This window comes from Prionailurus viverrinus, chromosome C2 (genome assembly GCF_022837055.1).
Source record: "Prionailurus viverrinus isolate Anna chromosome C2, UM_Priviv_1.0, whole genome shotgun sequence".
NCBI lineage: Eukaryota > Metazoa > Chordata > Mammalia > Carnivora > Felidae > Prionailurus > Prionailurus viverrinus.
The window spans coordinates 104,354,423-104,372,414 of record NC_062569.1 but is presented as its reverse complement, the minus strand read 5'-3'; the positions used below and the strand labels follow the sequence as shown (position 1 = coordinate 104,372,414).

Genomic DNA, 17,992 nt, shown 5'->3' with positions numbered 1-17,992 from the left:
CCCTAAGCCAGGTCTATTAATAGATGCAGGGTTGACATTACCTAAAATGAGCTTTTTTCTTTTAACTGCACAAAGAAACGTTCATTTTTGTTCCTCATGGAAGGAAGTAGGGCAAATATCAAGGCCTGATGTTTTGCCCTTCATCAAAAAAAATTCTTTTAGACACTGAGTCAGGGCCTCTTAAGTAGACCGAAATTCATCCTCACAGTCAGTCCTAGAGAGGCAAGTGTCCATGAGTGAGAGCGAGCAAGGATAACTCAAAGCACACAGAGGGCCAAATTTGGCTTGATGTCCTCATTAAAAAAAAATGACCCCCATGGGAGTTTTGTCTGAATTGGGGCTATGGGAAAGAAGCCAGTTCAACTGACTATATTAACATTTTTTAAAAATTGTTTTAACAAGCAAGTTGCCCATGGAAACTCAGACTCCAGTGATTTTCCTTGCTGACATATGGCACTGACTTAATGGAACAGATCAGATAAATGATATAATCACAGTGAATTCCATGTGTTTATAATTGTGCCTTTGATCTATACAGTGTGAAGTGCTTTGCCAACATCAGCTCACTGATCTTCCTCACCACCTTCTGCGACATGTATGGGGCTGCTTTTATCCCCTCACTTCACTGAGACGCTAAGAAGTGGAACGTCTAAAGTCATCAGCTTGTTATGATGAGGCTAAGAAAAGATCCTGCAACCCATGAGTCCTGTCTAATTCAGTTTCCTGACCATTAAGACTCAGCCTCTTCAACAGGGATTCAATAAGCAGCTTAGCTCCTGGCTCCCGCCCCTCTCCAAACAAATGGCTACAGGTGCAGGCAGGGGGTGTGTGAAAATTTCACTCTGATCTGGCATTAATTTCAATGTACGGCATCACATTTAGTTCCTTCTTCCACTCTTCAGCATTATCAGTCAGCTTCTTGGATGCCCAAGAGACTTGTTATGGGGAGACCGGGTAGTGTCCACAGCCCTTGTACATATAATTATGCTTTTTTGGTGTGTTCTCTTGAGTCTCTATGAGAACAGAAGCTGCTCAATCATAAGAAAATCCTAAAAACAGACAGTAATTGCATAGAGGTGTTCCTTTAGATTAATAGTGATGAGCTTACTAGAAAGATCTGGCATAGGGTTAGACTGGCTAAGTTTCTTTGGTAATGTTCCAGCAGAGGCCATAAAGGCAGCCAAACACAGCACGTTCTGTTCAGTCAAGAATTCTGGAATATGCAAATGTGGCTCATCAAAATAATCTCAGATACCTAAAATTTTCTATTTCTTCATCTTTCTCTGAAAGCTTTCTTTCAAGTTCTGCTTTAGCTTCCAAGAGTTCAAGCTGGAAGCGAAGAATCTTGCTTTCGTTACGTTCCAGAGCTCCCTGAAACACATGAATTAAAAGTACTAAGTTAAGTCTACTTTATGGATACAGAATTTTTTTTCCTCAAAATGTGTGTCACTATTGCAGCTCTCTTTGGAGTTGTTGGGAGGCCTCTAAGTTCAAATCAGTTCCCTGAAGATTGGAACAGGATGAGAAACAAGTGACAGCTTTTGTTTGTCACATCACTTACAGCTTTGACATTCTTAGGGCTCTTGGCTGTAGTTCAAGAACTAGAATTCTAAAGCATTTTTTTTTTTTAAATAGAAAGATTCAATCTTGTCTGTGACTATATTTAAACTTTTTAATTCATTACTCTGGACTTTTCTTAATATAGTTGATCCTCAGGATGAATCAATAAAAGGATCAAAGCTAGAACAAGGAAAGTGATAACTCCTACCTGCAATCTTTTATTCAATTCTGGACATCATGGAGGAACAGAGAAAAAAAAGTGAAAGCAGCCAGAGAACAGGAAACAGGATAGTGTCCAAATAGTGTCAAAGGAAGAACAATAAAGGAATTTAGGATGTGCCTGACACAAAACACTCAGTGTGAGCCGTCACCACCATGATTATTAATACTACTTCAAATGGATTGCTTTGACAGCTGGGGAAATCTCCTGCCCCTTTGAGTATTTAAATATAGGCAAGGCAATTACCGCCAGGGATGTTATAAAGGTGATTCAAGTTTAAAAGTGGAGCTTTGATCAAATCGTTAAATTCTATTCCAAAGATACAATTTACATTGCAGTAGAAACAAACAAAATATTTGGAGGATACTGAGGAAGATGTTTATTAGAGACACAGGTGTGACAACAATCTATTGGTCAGTTAACAATTGGCAGGTAGTCCTGAGGGCCAGAGTAATTTTTATGGCCTCTTCTGAGGCAGGCTTACCACATGCAACCAAAAGGAGAAAACAAAACTGAGTAGCAATTTCAAGATAAAAAGAAGAAAGATGTTAGGAATTTTAATATGCCTTAAGGCCTTGCTGCTGTTCCCTCAACACTACCTTCAATATCAGAGACAATAAATCAAAAACCAATGCTTGGATAGCAATTTCCTGAAAGGAAATGCTGCCCTTCCTTCAGGGGAAACTGTCACCTCTCAACCTCTAGAATCCACAGAGAAAGTGAATCTTTGGAGAAGGTGACCTGGGATAATTTGAGTTTTGTGGCTTCAGAAATAATCTGATAAAGATTTTCATAAAGGCTCACCCAGGAAAACAAATAACCCAATTTTACAAATACACGTCCAAGTTGAAGTATTTATGGATGCTGCCGAAGATGCAAACTTGAGAAAATGCAAATAGAATATAATGCCATCTAGTGGCAGTCAGTGGTATGAGCGCCACGGCCTTCTCACCTAGGACGTGCTAGTCAATTCAATACACAGGAAAGTCTGTATGTTATACGAGACTAAAACTGTCCCTGCCCAATCATACCTCTCACAGACCTGTCATAGTGCTTGAAAGTTTGGCTATAAAAATTACTTCTTTAGGTTAAGGTGGTGGCTTTAGGAAATCCCTGCCTAGGATGGCCAGTAGACCAAAGGGAGCAAGTAAATGAAACATTTCACCAACTTTTTCACCAACCAGCCTTGTTAGGTGACATGACACTACACTAGCAAATAAAAGGATTCTGTATGAAATGTAGAAGACCTGAGGGAAACAGTTATTCACAAAATGGCAACAGCTGCGTTAAAAGCCATCCACTTGACAACTCTGTATGTGGGGTATATATATGGACATGTCTTCTGTCTGGCTGGTTTCTTACAGAAATGTAGTGATAAGATAAATTTAACAGAGATTTCTTGGCATGGAGCAGTCCTTTGGGGTCTAATTTCCCATTATCATACCTTCCAAAAGGCTCTGTTTAAAACTGACTGCTTTGCCTTTTAAAATCATTTTCTCAGTTGGAGGGTGAGTGGTGGGGGCTGTTTTAAGTACTGGGTGCTTAGTCTAAGGGAGGGTCAAGAAGATGAAATTCAGCTATGAGAAAAAAGGCTTTGCAGGGCGTGTTAACTGTTTAGTGACCACGACAGATGACTCTTTTTATAGGTCACTCTCTTTGGATAAAATCTTCTCAGTGGTCCTTTCACTCCCTAGCACACCCCGAGGGATAAAGGCAGAGGCTGCTCTTGAACTTATAATCCAGAACACTCAAAACACTCCTGTCACACAATCTGTACAAAGACGAGCTTTCCGGGCAAATGTTTGAGAACATCACTTTGAATCCCATTTTTAAAACTAAAGTTTTTTAGGGGGGGGGGGAAAAAAGGGTTTTAGCTGACTCTTTTTAAAGAGAGGAGGAGGTATGAGGATATTTATTCATTGTTGAATGAATAAATAGGTTCAACAGATATTTGTTGAACCTCTAGTACACACCAAGCCAATGTTCCAGGCCAGTGCTTCTCAAATATTAGTGGAAATATGAACACTACAGGATCTTGTTAAAATGCAGATTCTGATTCAACATATGTGGGGAGAAGGCTGGGAGTCTGAATTTCTAACAAGCTCCAGGGCAATACAGCTCCAAGCAGCTGATCCTTGGGCCACATTTTGAACAGTAAAGGTCCAGGCACTGAGGATAAGTTGATGAATGAGAGAGACATGGTTGCTCTTTTCATTGCAATTGGTAGATTTGCATCCGCTGCTGCTTATCCTGCCCTCTGAGCCTCTATGCCTTCATTTGTGAAATGGGGACACTAGTTTGCTAGGGTGATTGCATAAAATAAGGCCTACCGAGCACTGGGCATAGTCCCTAGCAGGTAGTAATTAACACTCGAAGAAGAAGTGTCATTTTGTTGTTGCTGCTGCTATTATTACTAGAAAGCAGGTCTCCTGTTTTGTCACATTGACACAAACCGCCTTTGCTCCCTGGAGGTAATACCTCTGCTTCTTCCAGTGCCACCTGGACTTCAGTCTTCTCTTGTTCAATCCGTTTCTTGACCTTCTCCATTTCACTTAAGTTTTTCTTTCCTTCCCTCACCTGATTTGTCAGATTAGAAATCTCTTCTGGAGAGGAAAGAAAGGCAAAGTTAGTGAATGGAACCTGTCTCAGACCCATAATATCAGGTACAGCAGACCGTTTCTCTGGGACCGTAGTCATGCCATCCTTGGAAGCTTGACGGCAAGGCCACTACTGGCACAGATGGGACCCTTGTTCGAATTAGAAAAAGTCACTCTTTATTCAGTACATTCTTTTGCCACCTGCCAGAAAGTTGCCCACTACAACTAGAGAGGGTGGTGCTTCTCAGAGTATTGCACCATGAACAACCTGTACAACTTCACATGGTGGTCCTTTTGTCAAAGCCACGTCAGATTCTGCCTGGTGGTGCTCTAAGACACAGACCTGAATCTTTACACACCCAGTGTAAGTGCTCAGCGCTTGACATCAGTGGCTGCCATTTTGTCCGCTGCCACTCAATACCAGGATGGGAACTTAAAGCATAAGCTGGGTCATTGCCTGCCAGAAGCCAACACAGGAGCCCGGATAGACCCAAGAATCCAAAGGAGGTCAAGCACTTGAAGGGTTGTGTCTAGTCTCTCATGAACACAAGTCTTTTGACAGAATAAGGAGGCATCCAGGAGTGACAAAACCTCTCCCACTCAATATTGTTATTGTCATTTCTGCGTCTTCATAAAGGAAGCCTTTAGTAACTAAGAGGTGTGGAGTAGGGCCAAGTAGCTCTGGGAATTACCCACAGTCCAGAGATGGTGAGAGGAGCTCAAGAGCATGCCTGCCGCTCTGGTTTTGAGATCCCTGGCTGTGATGTGATGTGATGTGATGTGATGTGATGTGATGTGATGTGATGATGTGATGTGATGTGATGTGACAAGAGTCTTGAAAAGTCACAAAACCAAGGGGCACCTGGACCTCAGCTTAGGTCATGATCTCACAGTTCGTGGGTTTGAGCCCCATTTCAGGCTCTGTGCTGACAGCTCCGAGCCTGGAGCCTGCTTCAGATTCTGTGTCTCCCTCTCTCTCTCTGCCCCTTCCCTGCTCTTGCTCTCTCTCTCTCTCTCTCAAAAAATAAATAAACATTACAAAAAATTTTTTTAAAGTTACAAAACCAAACCCTTTAGATGGCAATTCTTACATAATAAATCCTTCTCTTATAAGCCCTCTCCAGAAGAGAGGTTCCCAAAAGAAAACTCAAGGGCAGTGGCTCTCCACTCTGATCATACCTCAGAATCACTTGGAGAGCTTTTGAAAAAGACTTCTGCCCAAGCCCCACCCCAGACCAAGTGTGGTCCCCAGACCAGCAGCACTTGCCTCACTGGCAATTTGTTAGAAATGCAAATTCTCAGACCCCACCCTAGACCCAGTGAATCAGAAACTCTGTGGGGAGGGCCCAGCCAACCATTCTAACAAGCCCTCCAGGTGGTTTGGATGCTGCTAAAGATTCCTAACCACTGTTCCAGCACCTCCCACATGTCCAGTCAGTGACCTCATCATGGACTATGTGGGCCAACAGGAAGGCAGGATTCATTTATGTCTCCAATAGTAATGAACTTGCTCCCAGGGCATCTCAGGGTTTTAATGCACATCACTGATGGTGCTGGTGTAAGTTGGCCGCCTCTTTGAAGGGCTGCTTGGCAGTATCTCAAAATTGAGAAGTTCATTCCTTTAACCCAGCAGTTCTGTTTCTAGGAATCCACCCCTACTGAATTATTATTACATGTCCACAAATATATGTGCAGCATGTACAGTATAGTATTACTTATAATTGTGAAACATCATATCTAAGCTGAATAAGGTCTCATTAAAAAAACGTTAACCATCCTTATTATAAAACACTACCTAGCTATCAACAATCACGCGGCAGGTCTCCTTGTACAGACATGCAAAGAGAATAACAAGGCATGTGGAAGGTGGCACAGCTGGTCGTAAAGTGTGTATATGCTGGAGTCAAGCTGGCTGGGCTCCAATCTCAGATCTGCTTTTGATCAACTGTGAATTTGGACAATTTTTTAATCTTACACGATTTAACATAATCTGCATTTTACAGACAAAGAAACTAACACATAGGACTGTTTTGAGAATTAAATAACGAATGGTTACATGCACCACAGAGCCCGGCACATAGCGCAGCCTATGGAAATATTTGTTAAATTAGAAAATATACTGACAAATCTAAAAAAGAAAAGAAAAGAAAAGAAAAGAAAAGAAAAGAAAAGAAAAGAAAAGAAAAGAAACTGTCAAATACTGTGTAATTTGAATAATACACACATGAATATATGCATGGAAAATCTTGCTAAGACTATGGGTGATAAAGAAATTCTTAAAAGTGGCTTTCTTGACAGAGGGAACCTAGGGCTAAGGTCAGAAAGTAGTCCTTTTTCAGGGCACTTGAGTGGCTCAGTGAGTTAAGTCTCTGACTTAGGCTCAGGTCATGATCCCGCAGTTTGTGGGTTCGAGCCCCACATCGGGCCCTGTGCTGACAGCTCAGAGCCTGGAGCCTGCTTCGGATTCTGTGTCTTCTTCACTCTCTGCCCCTCCCCACTCACACTCTGTCCCTGTCTCCCAAAAATAAATAAACAGTTTTAAAAAATAAAAGAAAGCAGTCTTATTTTTAGAACTTAATAAAACTAATAACTGTAATTTTAAAAAGGTTTCCAAAAAGAGTATTAAAAGTAGAAAAGTGAAGGGGTGCCTGGGTAGCTCAGTTGGTTGAGCAACCGACTTTGGCTCAGGTCATGATCTTACAGTTTGTGAGTTTGAGCCCCGTGTCGGACTCTGTGCTGACAGCTCAGAGCCTGGAGCCTGTTTTGGATTCTGTGTCTCCCTCTCTCTGCCCCTCTCCCACTCATGCTGTGTCTCTCTCTGTCTCAGAAATAAATAAACATAAAAATTTTTTTTAAAAAAATAGAAAAGTGAAAACCTGAGCGGGACCACGACAATGCCGAGGCTTCTGCCCATGAAGGACAGCCCTGCCCTGGTAGCCAGGGCACCCCCACACGACGTTGTCCTGCTCTGGCTCCAAGCCCAGCTCAGAGTACCTTGGAGATTCTTGTTCACCCTCTGAAGCGTCTCCTGGCTCACAGTGCTCTCCTCGCAGGCATGCCTGAGCTTAAGGAGCTCCATGCTAAGGGCACGGGCCTCCTCCTGAGAGGCCTCCAGCACGGCCTGTGACTCCTCCTGCTTCTGCCTCCAGTCATCAAAGCACTTGTCAAAGTGCTGCTGCTTCCGGTCCAGTACCGCTGCTGAGGAACGGGCCTTCCCAAGGTCCCACAGGGTGTCCCCGAGCTCGAGCTGCAGTCTGTGCCTGGCCCTCTCCAGGGAGGCATTTCTGGCATTTGCTACCCCCACGGCTTCAGCCGCCTCCTGCAATCTAATTGCCAACTTCTTCCTGCAAAGGGGAGACCCAAACAAATGGCAGGTGAGCTTCAGCCCTCAGAGAGCTCACCCGGTTTGTCCTGGATTAAAACAGTGCTTCGGTACAAAATAGGGTGGCCCTTGAGGTTGGCTTAATGGTACCAAGCAAAAGCAGCTCATGCCAGAAAATGACTTCCTTGTGCCTATAGAGTCCAGATGTCGGCTGGCCACCATCCTCTGGCTCCTGTGTACATGTGTGCTTTATTTTCCCCTACCCTTTGTCACCCTGGTCTTGGAACTCAGGATCTCTGAATCCTGGAAGTATTTGCTTACCCTAAACCTCCTATAAGCAATACAGACTTTATTGATGACTTAAGAAATGGGAGAAAGAAGAAGATCATACTGAACACCCCACCAACAGTAAGCAGTTGTTGAAAGTTTGTAGGCACATTGGGACACCTGGGTGACTCAGTCGGTTAAGCATCCGACCCTTGATTTCAGCTCAGGTCATGAGCTCACAGTTTGTGAGTTCGAGCCCGGAGTCGGGCTCTGCGCTGTTGATACGGAGTTTGCTTGGGATTTTCTCTCTCTCTCTCTCTCTCTCTCTCTCTCTCTCTCTCCGCCCCTCCCCTGCTCTCTCTCTCTCTTTTTCAGATAAATAAATAAACATTAAAAAAAAAAGTTCTTAGGCACATCTAGTCTTTAAAGATCTCCTTGCTACATTGCTCCCAAGGAACATTCTTTGGTTCTCTCCTGCTCATTCTCTCTCCCTCTTATCACATGGCTCTTAAACAGGCCAAAGTTCTGTCTTTTGTCTGAATTTTTTCTCCACCCCAGATTATCTGCTCAAATTTATATACTCAAATCCATGCCATTGTTATGCTCACTTAACAGGTCACTCTCAGGAGGGACTCTAGCCCCCACTGTTGTCCCTCCAGCATCCCCTGAGACGGAGTGGCTTATTAAAGTGCTTCCTCCACCACCCCCACAATGCAGTGCTCCGAGACTTTCTAATGGATGAAATGCGTTTTCTTGCTCACATCTCCCGCAGGGACACTGGCAGCCCCATTCTTACCCATTCATTACACTTCTTAGATGAAAGGTACTGTGCATACCAAAGCTCTTTCTGATCTACTATTATTAAACAGAAAAAGACCCTCCGGAATGAACATGTGCCACACAACTAGCCCATCAGAGCAATGTGATCATACAGCCCCTTTTGGGTGGAAGCCTTCAGAAACCAATCTGTGTTCAGCATCCTTGCTTCATTTTTCCTAAATATTAAGAGGAGATTCTGATGGATCGCATGGTGACCATAGTTAACAATTCTGTCTTATATACTTGAAAGCTGCTGAGAGTAGAGCTTTAATGGTCTCACCATAACGACAACAAATGGTAATTACATAGGGCAGGGGATGTGTTAACTAACCACATTGTGATAAAGACTTTGCAATATGTACATATATGAAATCATCACTTTGTATTCCTTAAACATATTCAATAGTATACAAGAGTTTGGGGCCCAGATGAAACTAGAGTTGGTACCAGCATGTCAATATCAATATGGACACATGAATGTCAGTTACATCTCAATAAAGCTGGAGAAAAAAGGAGATTCCGATGCTTTAACCCATCTAAAACAAGGATCTTGTAATAACTACTTTAGAAATACCCAACTGGTACCAGAAAATAGGGATTTTACTTTGGGTGACCAACTATACTAAGGGGTTTCACCGCGATGGGGGGCTATCAGTGCTAAAATCAGGCAAGCCCACAAGCCCATGGGGCAAAATAGACAAGTTGGTCACCCTCATTTCACTGATAACATTGTCCACATTTCATACCAACTACCCTTTGTTCTTCAACTTGCAACCATAAGTTCTTACTTAGTACTTAGGACTAGAATCTGCAAGCAGAGGTAGAAGATTAAGAAACCAAATCCCTGTCCTTAGGGAATGTGGGATTTGGAAGTAGTCAACTGGGTCTCAGATGAGCTTGATTCAGCTAGACACAGTCATGCTGTGAAGACAAGACTGGAAATCAAAGCAGGTGGGACCCTGAACTTGCCAATTAAAAAAAGAGGGGGGGGGGCGGAATCCTAGAGGGGTTTTTTTGTACCTCTGCCTCCCTGGGGTGATTTAGAAAGAAAACATAATATAGACAATGTTTTATTTATTTGATATTCAACTAAGTTTAAAGCAGAAGAGGGATTCGGATATTGCCACATTGTCCGTTATTTCTCTTTAGTTGTCATGTGCTGCAGGACAACAATTTGTTAGCTCAACAAAATCACATGGTTATATGTGGTCTATATACTTTCCCTCTTTTCTGCCCCTCCCAAGAAAACCTTCAAACACTGTGACTGCTAGGCACTTGCACCAGAAATTTTCCATCATCGAAGGAAAAAAAATCTTACTTTAGAAGCAAATGCCATATTTCAGGTATGAGGAGCCATTTCAGTTCAAAGCCCCACTTTTCTGTGGTGCAGAGTTTTTCAAACATGTACGGCAGATATTTTTAGTACCTGTCATCCCAAAGCCCTTTTTAAGTTACTGTGGCTTCAGAGACAGATTACTTGATACCCCTTTAGGGACAGGACACGGCGACTGTTAAGCAAGTGCCCAGCCACGTCTCTCAAATATTTAGGTAAAGAACTGAAAAACAATATTTTTGGTTGAAACTAAAGAGAACTGTAATGATCTGCTCCGAATTTTTGCTAAGCTACCAAGCCAGAGACACATTCTTTTGAGTAAACCTTTAATGACTATAACGCTGGGGTTGGTTTGACACTTTCTCTCAAATTTACACGGTCCTTTGACCTCTGAGCAAAATGTTTCAGTTCTACACCCCGGTACCAAGTCTTGATTCATCTAGGCCCCAAGCTCCTGTAGTTTCTGAGAAGGACTTCTAACACCTTTATGTAGTGTTGGCTATAAAACCGACATTCTAACCTTAGAGGTGGTCTGAGGGTGATTTCTTTTCAAAGAAACGTTTGTCCCTTAAGGCATGACGACAGATCCTGATATGTTTCCAGCCATCCCTGTCCACCTTCACAGACCACTTTGTAGTCTACAGGTTGTAGACCAGAGACATAATGACTTGAATGTATGGAGACGTGTACACACACGGACTCGATTATTTTGATGTTCCAAATGAAGTCTAGGATTTCAAGTGCTAGCCCATTTTCAAACCATAGCTCAAAGTCACATCTTCTATGAAGACTTGCCTTGGGCCCTAGAAAGAGCCTCCTTTCTTTCACCAGGGTCTCTTTATAGTCTTTCCTACTTTGTATTATAATTTTTAGTTTGTAGCCTCACTGGAGCACGTGTTCCTTGCCAGCAGTGTCTGTTTCAGCTCCGGTCTCGGGCTTATTCACACACCTGGTAAGGAGTTGTTAAGTGTATACATGAGGTCTTTAAGACACAGTCACTACCCCCATCCCCCACTGTGTAATTGCCTCCAGGTTCAGGTGCACCTGGCTCTACTCACTTGGCTTCCTCCAAGTCTTCAGTTCTCTGAGTGGTGTCATCTGCATACTTCATCCTCCACTGCACCATTTCGGCATTGCCTTTGGATAGAGCCCGGAGCAGCTCAGCCTTGGCCTCTTGTTCTTCCTCGTATTGCTCTTGGAGAAGGTCACGGTCATGCTTGGCTGACTGCAGGGCCTGGGCCAGGGCACTCTGTGACTTAAAGGACACAACACACGTTAAAAAAAAAAAGAAAGAAAGAAAAGGCATCACTACCATTAACAACGAAACGCTTGGAGGTGACATCATTTTTTTTTTTTTTAGATAAGGTTAATAACAACCTGTCACAAATGCAAGCTGAACCTGAACCTAGTAAGATAATACCAGGGAAAGAATTGGGGACAAGAAAGGATAGAGTATCTAATTGCTGCCGGTATAACAGGGAAGAGAGTTCTATTTAGGGAAATGCCTGCCTGACTATGTGGGCTTCAGCAATAGGCAGCCCTGGAGTTCAGGAAATAGTGGGGGAGGCAAAGGTAGTAAGAATATTCCCTACCATTTAGGCAATAAGATTTATATTTAGCCCTATATAAGGTTCAGATGTTATTTGGACTAAAAAGGATCACTGAGATTTGGTCCAGCTTTATATTCACTAATGAAAAAACAAAATCTTTTCTTTCACATGTAAATCTCTGAAAACTATCTCATCATTTTAAAACAGCACTATCCAATGGAACTTTTTTTAAAAAAAATCTTAAATAGAAAGAGAGAGAGTGAGTGGAGGAGAGGGGCAGATGGAGAGAGGGAGAGAATCTCATGCAGGCTCCATGGAGCTCCACGTGGGGCTCAATCCCACAACCCTGGGATCATGACCTGAGCCAACATCAAGGGTCAGACATTCAGCCGACGGAGTCACCCAGGTGCCCCTCCAATAGAACTTTCTGTAGTGATGAAAACACTTTATATGTGTACCATCCAATATGGTAACCATAGCCACATGTGGCTACTAAGCACTCAAAATGTGCTTGGTACAATGTGTGGTCAAAACTGAATTTTAATTTTTTTTTTAAATTTTTTTTTCAACGTTTATTTATTTTTGGGACAGAGAGAGACAGAGCATGAACGGGGGAGGGGCAGAGAGAGAGGGAGACACAGAATCGGAAACAGGCTCCAGGCTCCGAGCCATCAGCCCAGAGCCTGACGCGGGGCTCGAACTCATGGACCGCGAGATCGTGACCTGGCTGAAGTCGGACACTTAACCGACTGCGCCACCCAGGCGCCCCCTGAATTTTAATTTTAATTAATGTAAATTTTAATTTAGATAGCCACCAGTAGTGCCGTAGTGGCTACCATACTTTTTGGACAGCAGAACTCAGTTTAGTGAAAATTTCTGCCATTTATATAGTGGTCTAGTTAACCTAGAGGCATCATTCCCAAGAGATAATCTAGTCAAGTGGAAAGAACCTAGTCTAACGGAGTCTCTGCCAGTCCTCATGGGTCCTTTCTGCACATTAGAAAAAAAGCATCTTCTCAGGTGGAAGCAGCTCTGAGAGCAAAGGCTTAGTTAAAGGCAGCCTCAGTCAGAGGGAAGGGAAGGAGGAGCAACAATACACATCGACCCTGAGAAGGACAGAGGTTTTGAAATCCAATAAAATTGGCTTTAAATTGCCTACCTCTTATATATTTATTGAGCACCTGTTCAAGATATTAGTGTTTACGGAAATGAGTGAGGTGCAGACAAAGTCTTTCCCCTATGGAACCATAAAGGAGTGAGTGGATACACAAAACAAACATATAAACAAATTAATTTAAAAAAAAAATGCTGACAGCAGAAAGAAACTAAAACAGAGTGACACAATGTAGAATGTTTGGCTTCTTCTCATCATTGCCCAAAGCCCTTGAGGATGGACCTGTACACAGTGGAAACAGCAGCTAAGAAAGTCCTACGGCAGGAATAATGGCGGTTTGTTTAAGAGGCAGAGAGGCAGCCTGGGTGGCTGGAGGGGAGGAAATGAGAGAAGCAGATGTATGATGCGAGGTCACAGGAGGAAGCTGGAACCAATGCAAAGGGGCCTCATAGGCCAGCTGGAAGCCACTGGGAAGTCAGCCAGAGATCTTCCAAAATATAAATTAAATCATCTCACTACCTGCGTCAATTCCTTTACTGTCTACTACTAGCTGTATGACCTTGGGCATGTTATTTTTCTTCTCAGAACCTTGGTTTCTTCATATAAAAAGATATAAGTCTACCGGTTTCATAGGACTTACATGAAGATTGAAATAACACGAGTGAAGTATCTAGCAGACTGCCTGATGTACAAGCCATGGTGGTCATTTAAAAATGTACATATAATATTAGGGCGTCTGGGTGGCTCAGTAGGTTAAGCAACCAACTCTTGATTTGGGGTCAGGTTATGATCTCATGGTTCGTGAGTTCGAACCCTGCGTTGGGCTCTGCACTGATGACATGGAGCCTGCTTGGGATTCTCTCTCTCCCTCTCTGCCCCTCCCCCACTCACTCACCTGAGCGTGTGTGCTCCCTCTCTCTCTCTCTCTCTCTCTCAAAATAAACGAACATATAAAAAATAAAAATGTATATATAATATAGAAAACAAGGAGAGTGGAGGGAATAAAATAAAATATTTAAGAATAGAAGTCTATAGTCTCAATGACCTTCACCTCAGAGTAGATGCCTTTGTAGTGAGATTACTAATAAGCGAGGCACTTTGGGGTGTTAGCAACAAGGTGCCTTGAATATGAATGAAGAATTAACTTGAAATAACCAGAGCTCAAAGAATTTCTCTCTCATAGGCTTTCACCTTAAAGAACCACTTTCACTGGGGTCACCTGCTAGCAACAGTATATATCCTCTTAGGCAGAAATGACCACTATGTATAATTTATTGACAACTTAAAAGTAATATTGAACTAAGGCAGCCTCATTTATTTCATTCTGGTCCTTTATTTAATTTAACCTCTTGGTGCAATTCAGAATCAAAGATCCATAAAGAGCCTTGCTGACTTACTGTTCAAGTAATAATGCAAAATGGAAATACACAGTTTGCTTGCTCTAAATCTGACAAACTAGACAAGTAATTTGAATCACTGGGGAAGATCCTTCAGTGATCAAGGCCCTTCCCAGCACATACAAGGTCCACCATGTTCTTTTTCCCACAACTTCTGAGGCACTTTCCTCTCTTCTTTTGTATGGGAAGATATTGAAACTGCCCCATCAAGTACTAGCATTTTTTTACACATACAGTCAAGCTACTGGTGAGAAATAATAGATGCATTACTTTGGACTCCTCTTCCAGTTGCCCTTTTATTTCTTCTATCTGTCGAGTGAGGCTGCTCTTCTCCCTGGAAAGTTGGTTTATCAGAGCCTCCTTTTCTTCCAGCCTCCTTAGGAGCTCTCCTATAGAAAGATTTCACAAAGTAAGTTAATCATGGCCTTCCTCCTCATCCACTCTCTCCTCGCTTAACTCATTCACTTGAAGGGCAACCACAATGACTCCTACAACATATTTATAATACTTAAAAAGGTCTGAGAGTTCGGTTATCAGCAGCACCATAGCAATGTTCCATTCCAGGACTCACAAAAGAGCCCTGATAAAGAACTGATTTTTAGCAGTGAGTCTGAGTCAATAACAGGTAATATTAGCTACCATATATTGAGAATCTTCTATGCATTAGGTACTACTATCTAGTTAAATTCTCGTAACTCCTTGATTATTTCGGTACTTTATTACCCACATTACAGAAGGGAAACCAGGGAGACTTACTTGAATATGATGGAGACACAAACATGCACAGACAGTAGTTGGTGAAGGTAGATTCAAATTAAGCTTTTAACCCTAAAGAACACATTCTTTTAGGCTATGCTCCCTTGTTCATTTCATGTGGCACTACCAATTTCTGGCTATATAATTTCTAGATAATTACAACTTCTTTGCCTCACTTCTAAAATGAGGACAATAAAAAATTGTTAATGGAAATTAAATGAGTATGAATGTGTTTTGTAGACTAATTGCTAAATAAATATTAGAAATAGTCATTAAATAGTAGAGGCTCTGACCATGGTGGGGGGGGGGGGGATTCCATTATACTGTAGTCTACCCTCTCTGATAGATAGACTGATGATGAGACAGAAATGCCTTGGTGATTAGCAACAGTACCAGATGCTGAGCCAATCATGGGCACAGGCAGTTGCTCCCATAGTAACACTAAAAGCCCCAAATATTTATGACCCCCATATCTCTTGCTATAAACAAGTTCTAAACCTCTCAGCATCCTAAGGAAGCATCTATTTGGGCTAAAGTAGCAGTTCTCAACCTTTTTGGTCTCAGGAACACTCTATATGCTTAGAATTTATTAGGTACCCCAAAGAGATTTTGTTTACATGGATTTTATTTTTAATAGTTGGTGTATTTGAAATTAAAAGAAAAAACTTAAATATGTATTAATTCATTTTCAAATAATAATAAAAATCTTAGTGATGTGTTAATATGTTAACATAAACAACACTTTTTTAAAGAAAAAAAAATTTTTCTGTGGTTTTCCAAAACCACAGAAAAGTCAGTGATAAAAATGACATTATTTTACATTTTAAAAAATATCTGCCTTAATAAAAACTAGATTTTCATATTTGCCTCTGAAGTCAATCTATTGTAATACACGGGTTTTATTGAAGTATATGAAGAAAATCCAGCCTGGAAAAGGGAGATGGAGAAGGGAGATGTATTTTACAGTCTTCAGTCTTTTCATTTTTAAAAAAATTTTTCATTGTCTTTTCAGATAATTGTGACTATTATTTGATACAACACCAAAACTCAACAAATAGAAATTTCTCAAGGATTAGTTGCAATGTGTTACTCTGTTACATTAAACTTTATGAATCCATTTTAAACTTTGAATGGATCTTTCACCCACACATGATTGTATAACATCATGCAGTGGTGATTTGAAAAATATGTGTTCACTGAATTATGCAGATCTTCAAAATGTTGACACATTCCCTTATACAATATTTAAAAAAGCATGTTTGTTAACATCACTAGTGATCTCATCAGAAAAGTCTTTGAGAATTGAGAGCATCAAGCTCATGATGGCATATACAGGCTTTCAGAATCTGATTTTTGCCTAAAACTCCAATTTTATTATTGGCAACAAATAATATCAGTTGTTTTCTTTGAAGCGACAGGCTCGCTTTGTTCATTTTTGAGAAAATATCTGCCAAATATTTAAGTCAGAACATAGTTTGTCCTTTCAAATAAATAAGATACTCCCTGAAAACACCTGCTAGCTCAACACAGAACTTAATCACACATCATACTTCAGAGGGGTAAGGCAGTGATGGGTGAACAAGGTGAAGGGAATTCAGAGCACACATTGTGAGGAGCACTGAGAAATGTATAGAATTGTTCAATCACTGTATTATACAGCTAAAACTAACATAACACTATGTTAACTGTACTGGAATTAAAATTTTTAAAACTTCTTTAAAAAAAACAAAATGGAAGTGCTTTAAGCATACGTCTTTTGTTATCAGAGAGAATATTAAAAATATATATACTTGGGGTCAGGATGTAATAAGATTGATTTTTATTGCTTTATTAAGGACATTCTTACCTAAAACTGACTCCCCCCCAAAACAACTGTATGTATCACTGAATATAATGATTAATAGTACCGTGCGGTACCACTGTCTTGATGAGTGTCTTGATGAGGCTCAAGTAGTTTTAATTGTCACTGCTTTTGCAGCATCAATATAAATGTCAAAAGAACTAAAAAAAAAGCAATCATTTTAACCTCATAAACCCCCTTCAAGGGTCTTGATGATTGCTGGTGTTCTGTGGACCAAACCGAAAATCTCTGGGTGACAACATCATATTGAAAAGGAGCCTGAAGAAATGCCAATACACTAGGGGGTTGAGAATAATATATCACGTATCTTATAGAACACGTACCCACTTCACATGGCTTAATTGATCACATTTACCACTGACTGGCTTTAAAAGCGGAGTTTGATATGTTGACAGGGCAGGGCATGAGACTAGTGGGTAATGGCAAAAAAGCAACAAAAAATCTAGAGCATAGACCCAGTGAGGGGAAAGGAGGTTTGGATAGGTATGTACTTAAAATTTAATTCACACAAAGCCAAAAGGTGAAAATAAGAATTAAAGGAAGGAAAAAAAAGGTCCTTCATCCTGAGCTGAATTATCGCTTCACACCCACTTTCACTCCACTCACTTACCTAGTAATTTCCTCATCAAAAAAGTGAGTAGAAAATTAATGCCAATAACCTAGGGGGAGGTAGGCAGTGCCTATCACGACAATTTTATACAGCACATCATTTAGGGCCAGACATATAAGTATTCTCCAGTCTTGTCACTGGACTGTAGAGTCCACAGACTATGTCCTAAATAGCAGAGAGCAACTTGGGGATTTTATAACAAGGTTAAGTATCATATACCCTGCTCCCACTATAAGAATCCTAGTCAGTGTCCCTGCTAGAACCAAAAACACTATCTTCTGGGCTTCTAGGTTTATAGTTTTGCCAGCCCATTATAATTTAGCTTTAATTCTAGATTTACTCTCTAGAAACAGGTGTCCACTAGCAGAAGGATATGATACAGTCCAAATGGTCTTTATTCTTTTTGTTAAGTATGTGCCTCTGGGCAAGAATATTGTTTGTTTTCATTGACCTAGGAATTTGAACTCTGGAAATATATTCCTAAAAATAATTCTAATTACAGAGAAACAGCTAGTCACATGCTGTTCACAGCAGAGAAACAAGTCAAGTTCCAAGGCAAGGTTAAGTAAACTATAGTCCCTCTACT

The 17,992-nt window shown here is 41.2% G+C and overlaps 1 protein-coding gene across 1 annotated transcript in view; it reads right to left on the bottom strand.

The window, feature by feature from the left end:
- MYH15 (myosin heavy chain 15) overlaps nucleotides 1-17,992 on the bottom strand; it is a 146,365-nt gene that overhangs the window by 38,300 nt on the left and 90,073 nt on the right. The window contains exons 30-34 of the mRNA XM_047875153.1: nucleotides 14,450-14,568; nucleotides 11,177-11,373; nucleotides 7,372-7,721; nucleotides 4,259-4,383; nucleotides 1,256-1,371 (exon numbers count right to left, since the gene is read on the bottom strand). Coding sequence (XP_047731109.1) covers nucleotides 1,256-1,371; nucleotides 4,259-4,383; nucleotides 7,372-7,721; nucleotides 11,177-11,373; nucleotides 14,450-14,568 — 907 coding nt within the window. The remainder of the gene's footprint in view (nucleotides 1-1,255; nucleotides 1,372-4,258; nucleotides 4,384-7,371; nucleotides 7,722-11,176; nucleotides 11,374-14,449; nucleotides 14,569-17,992) is intronic.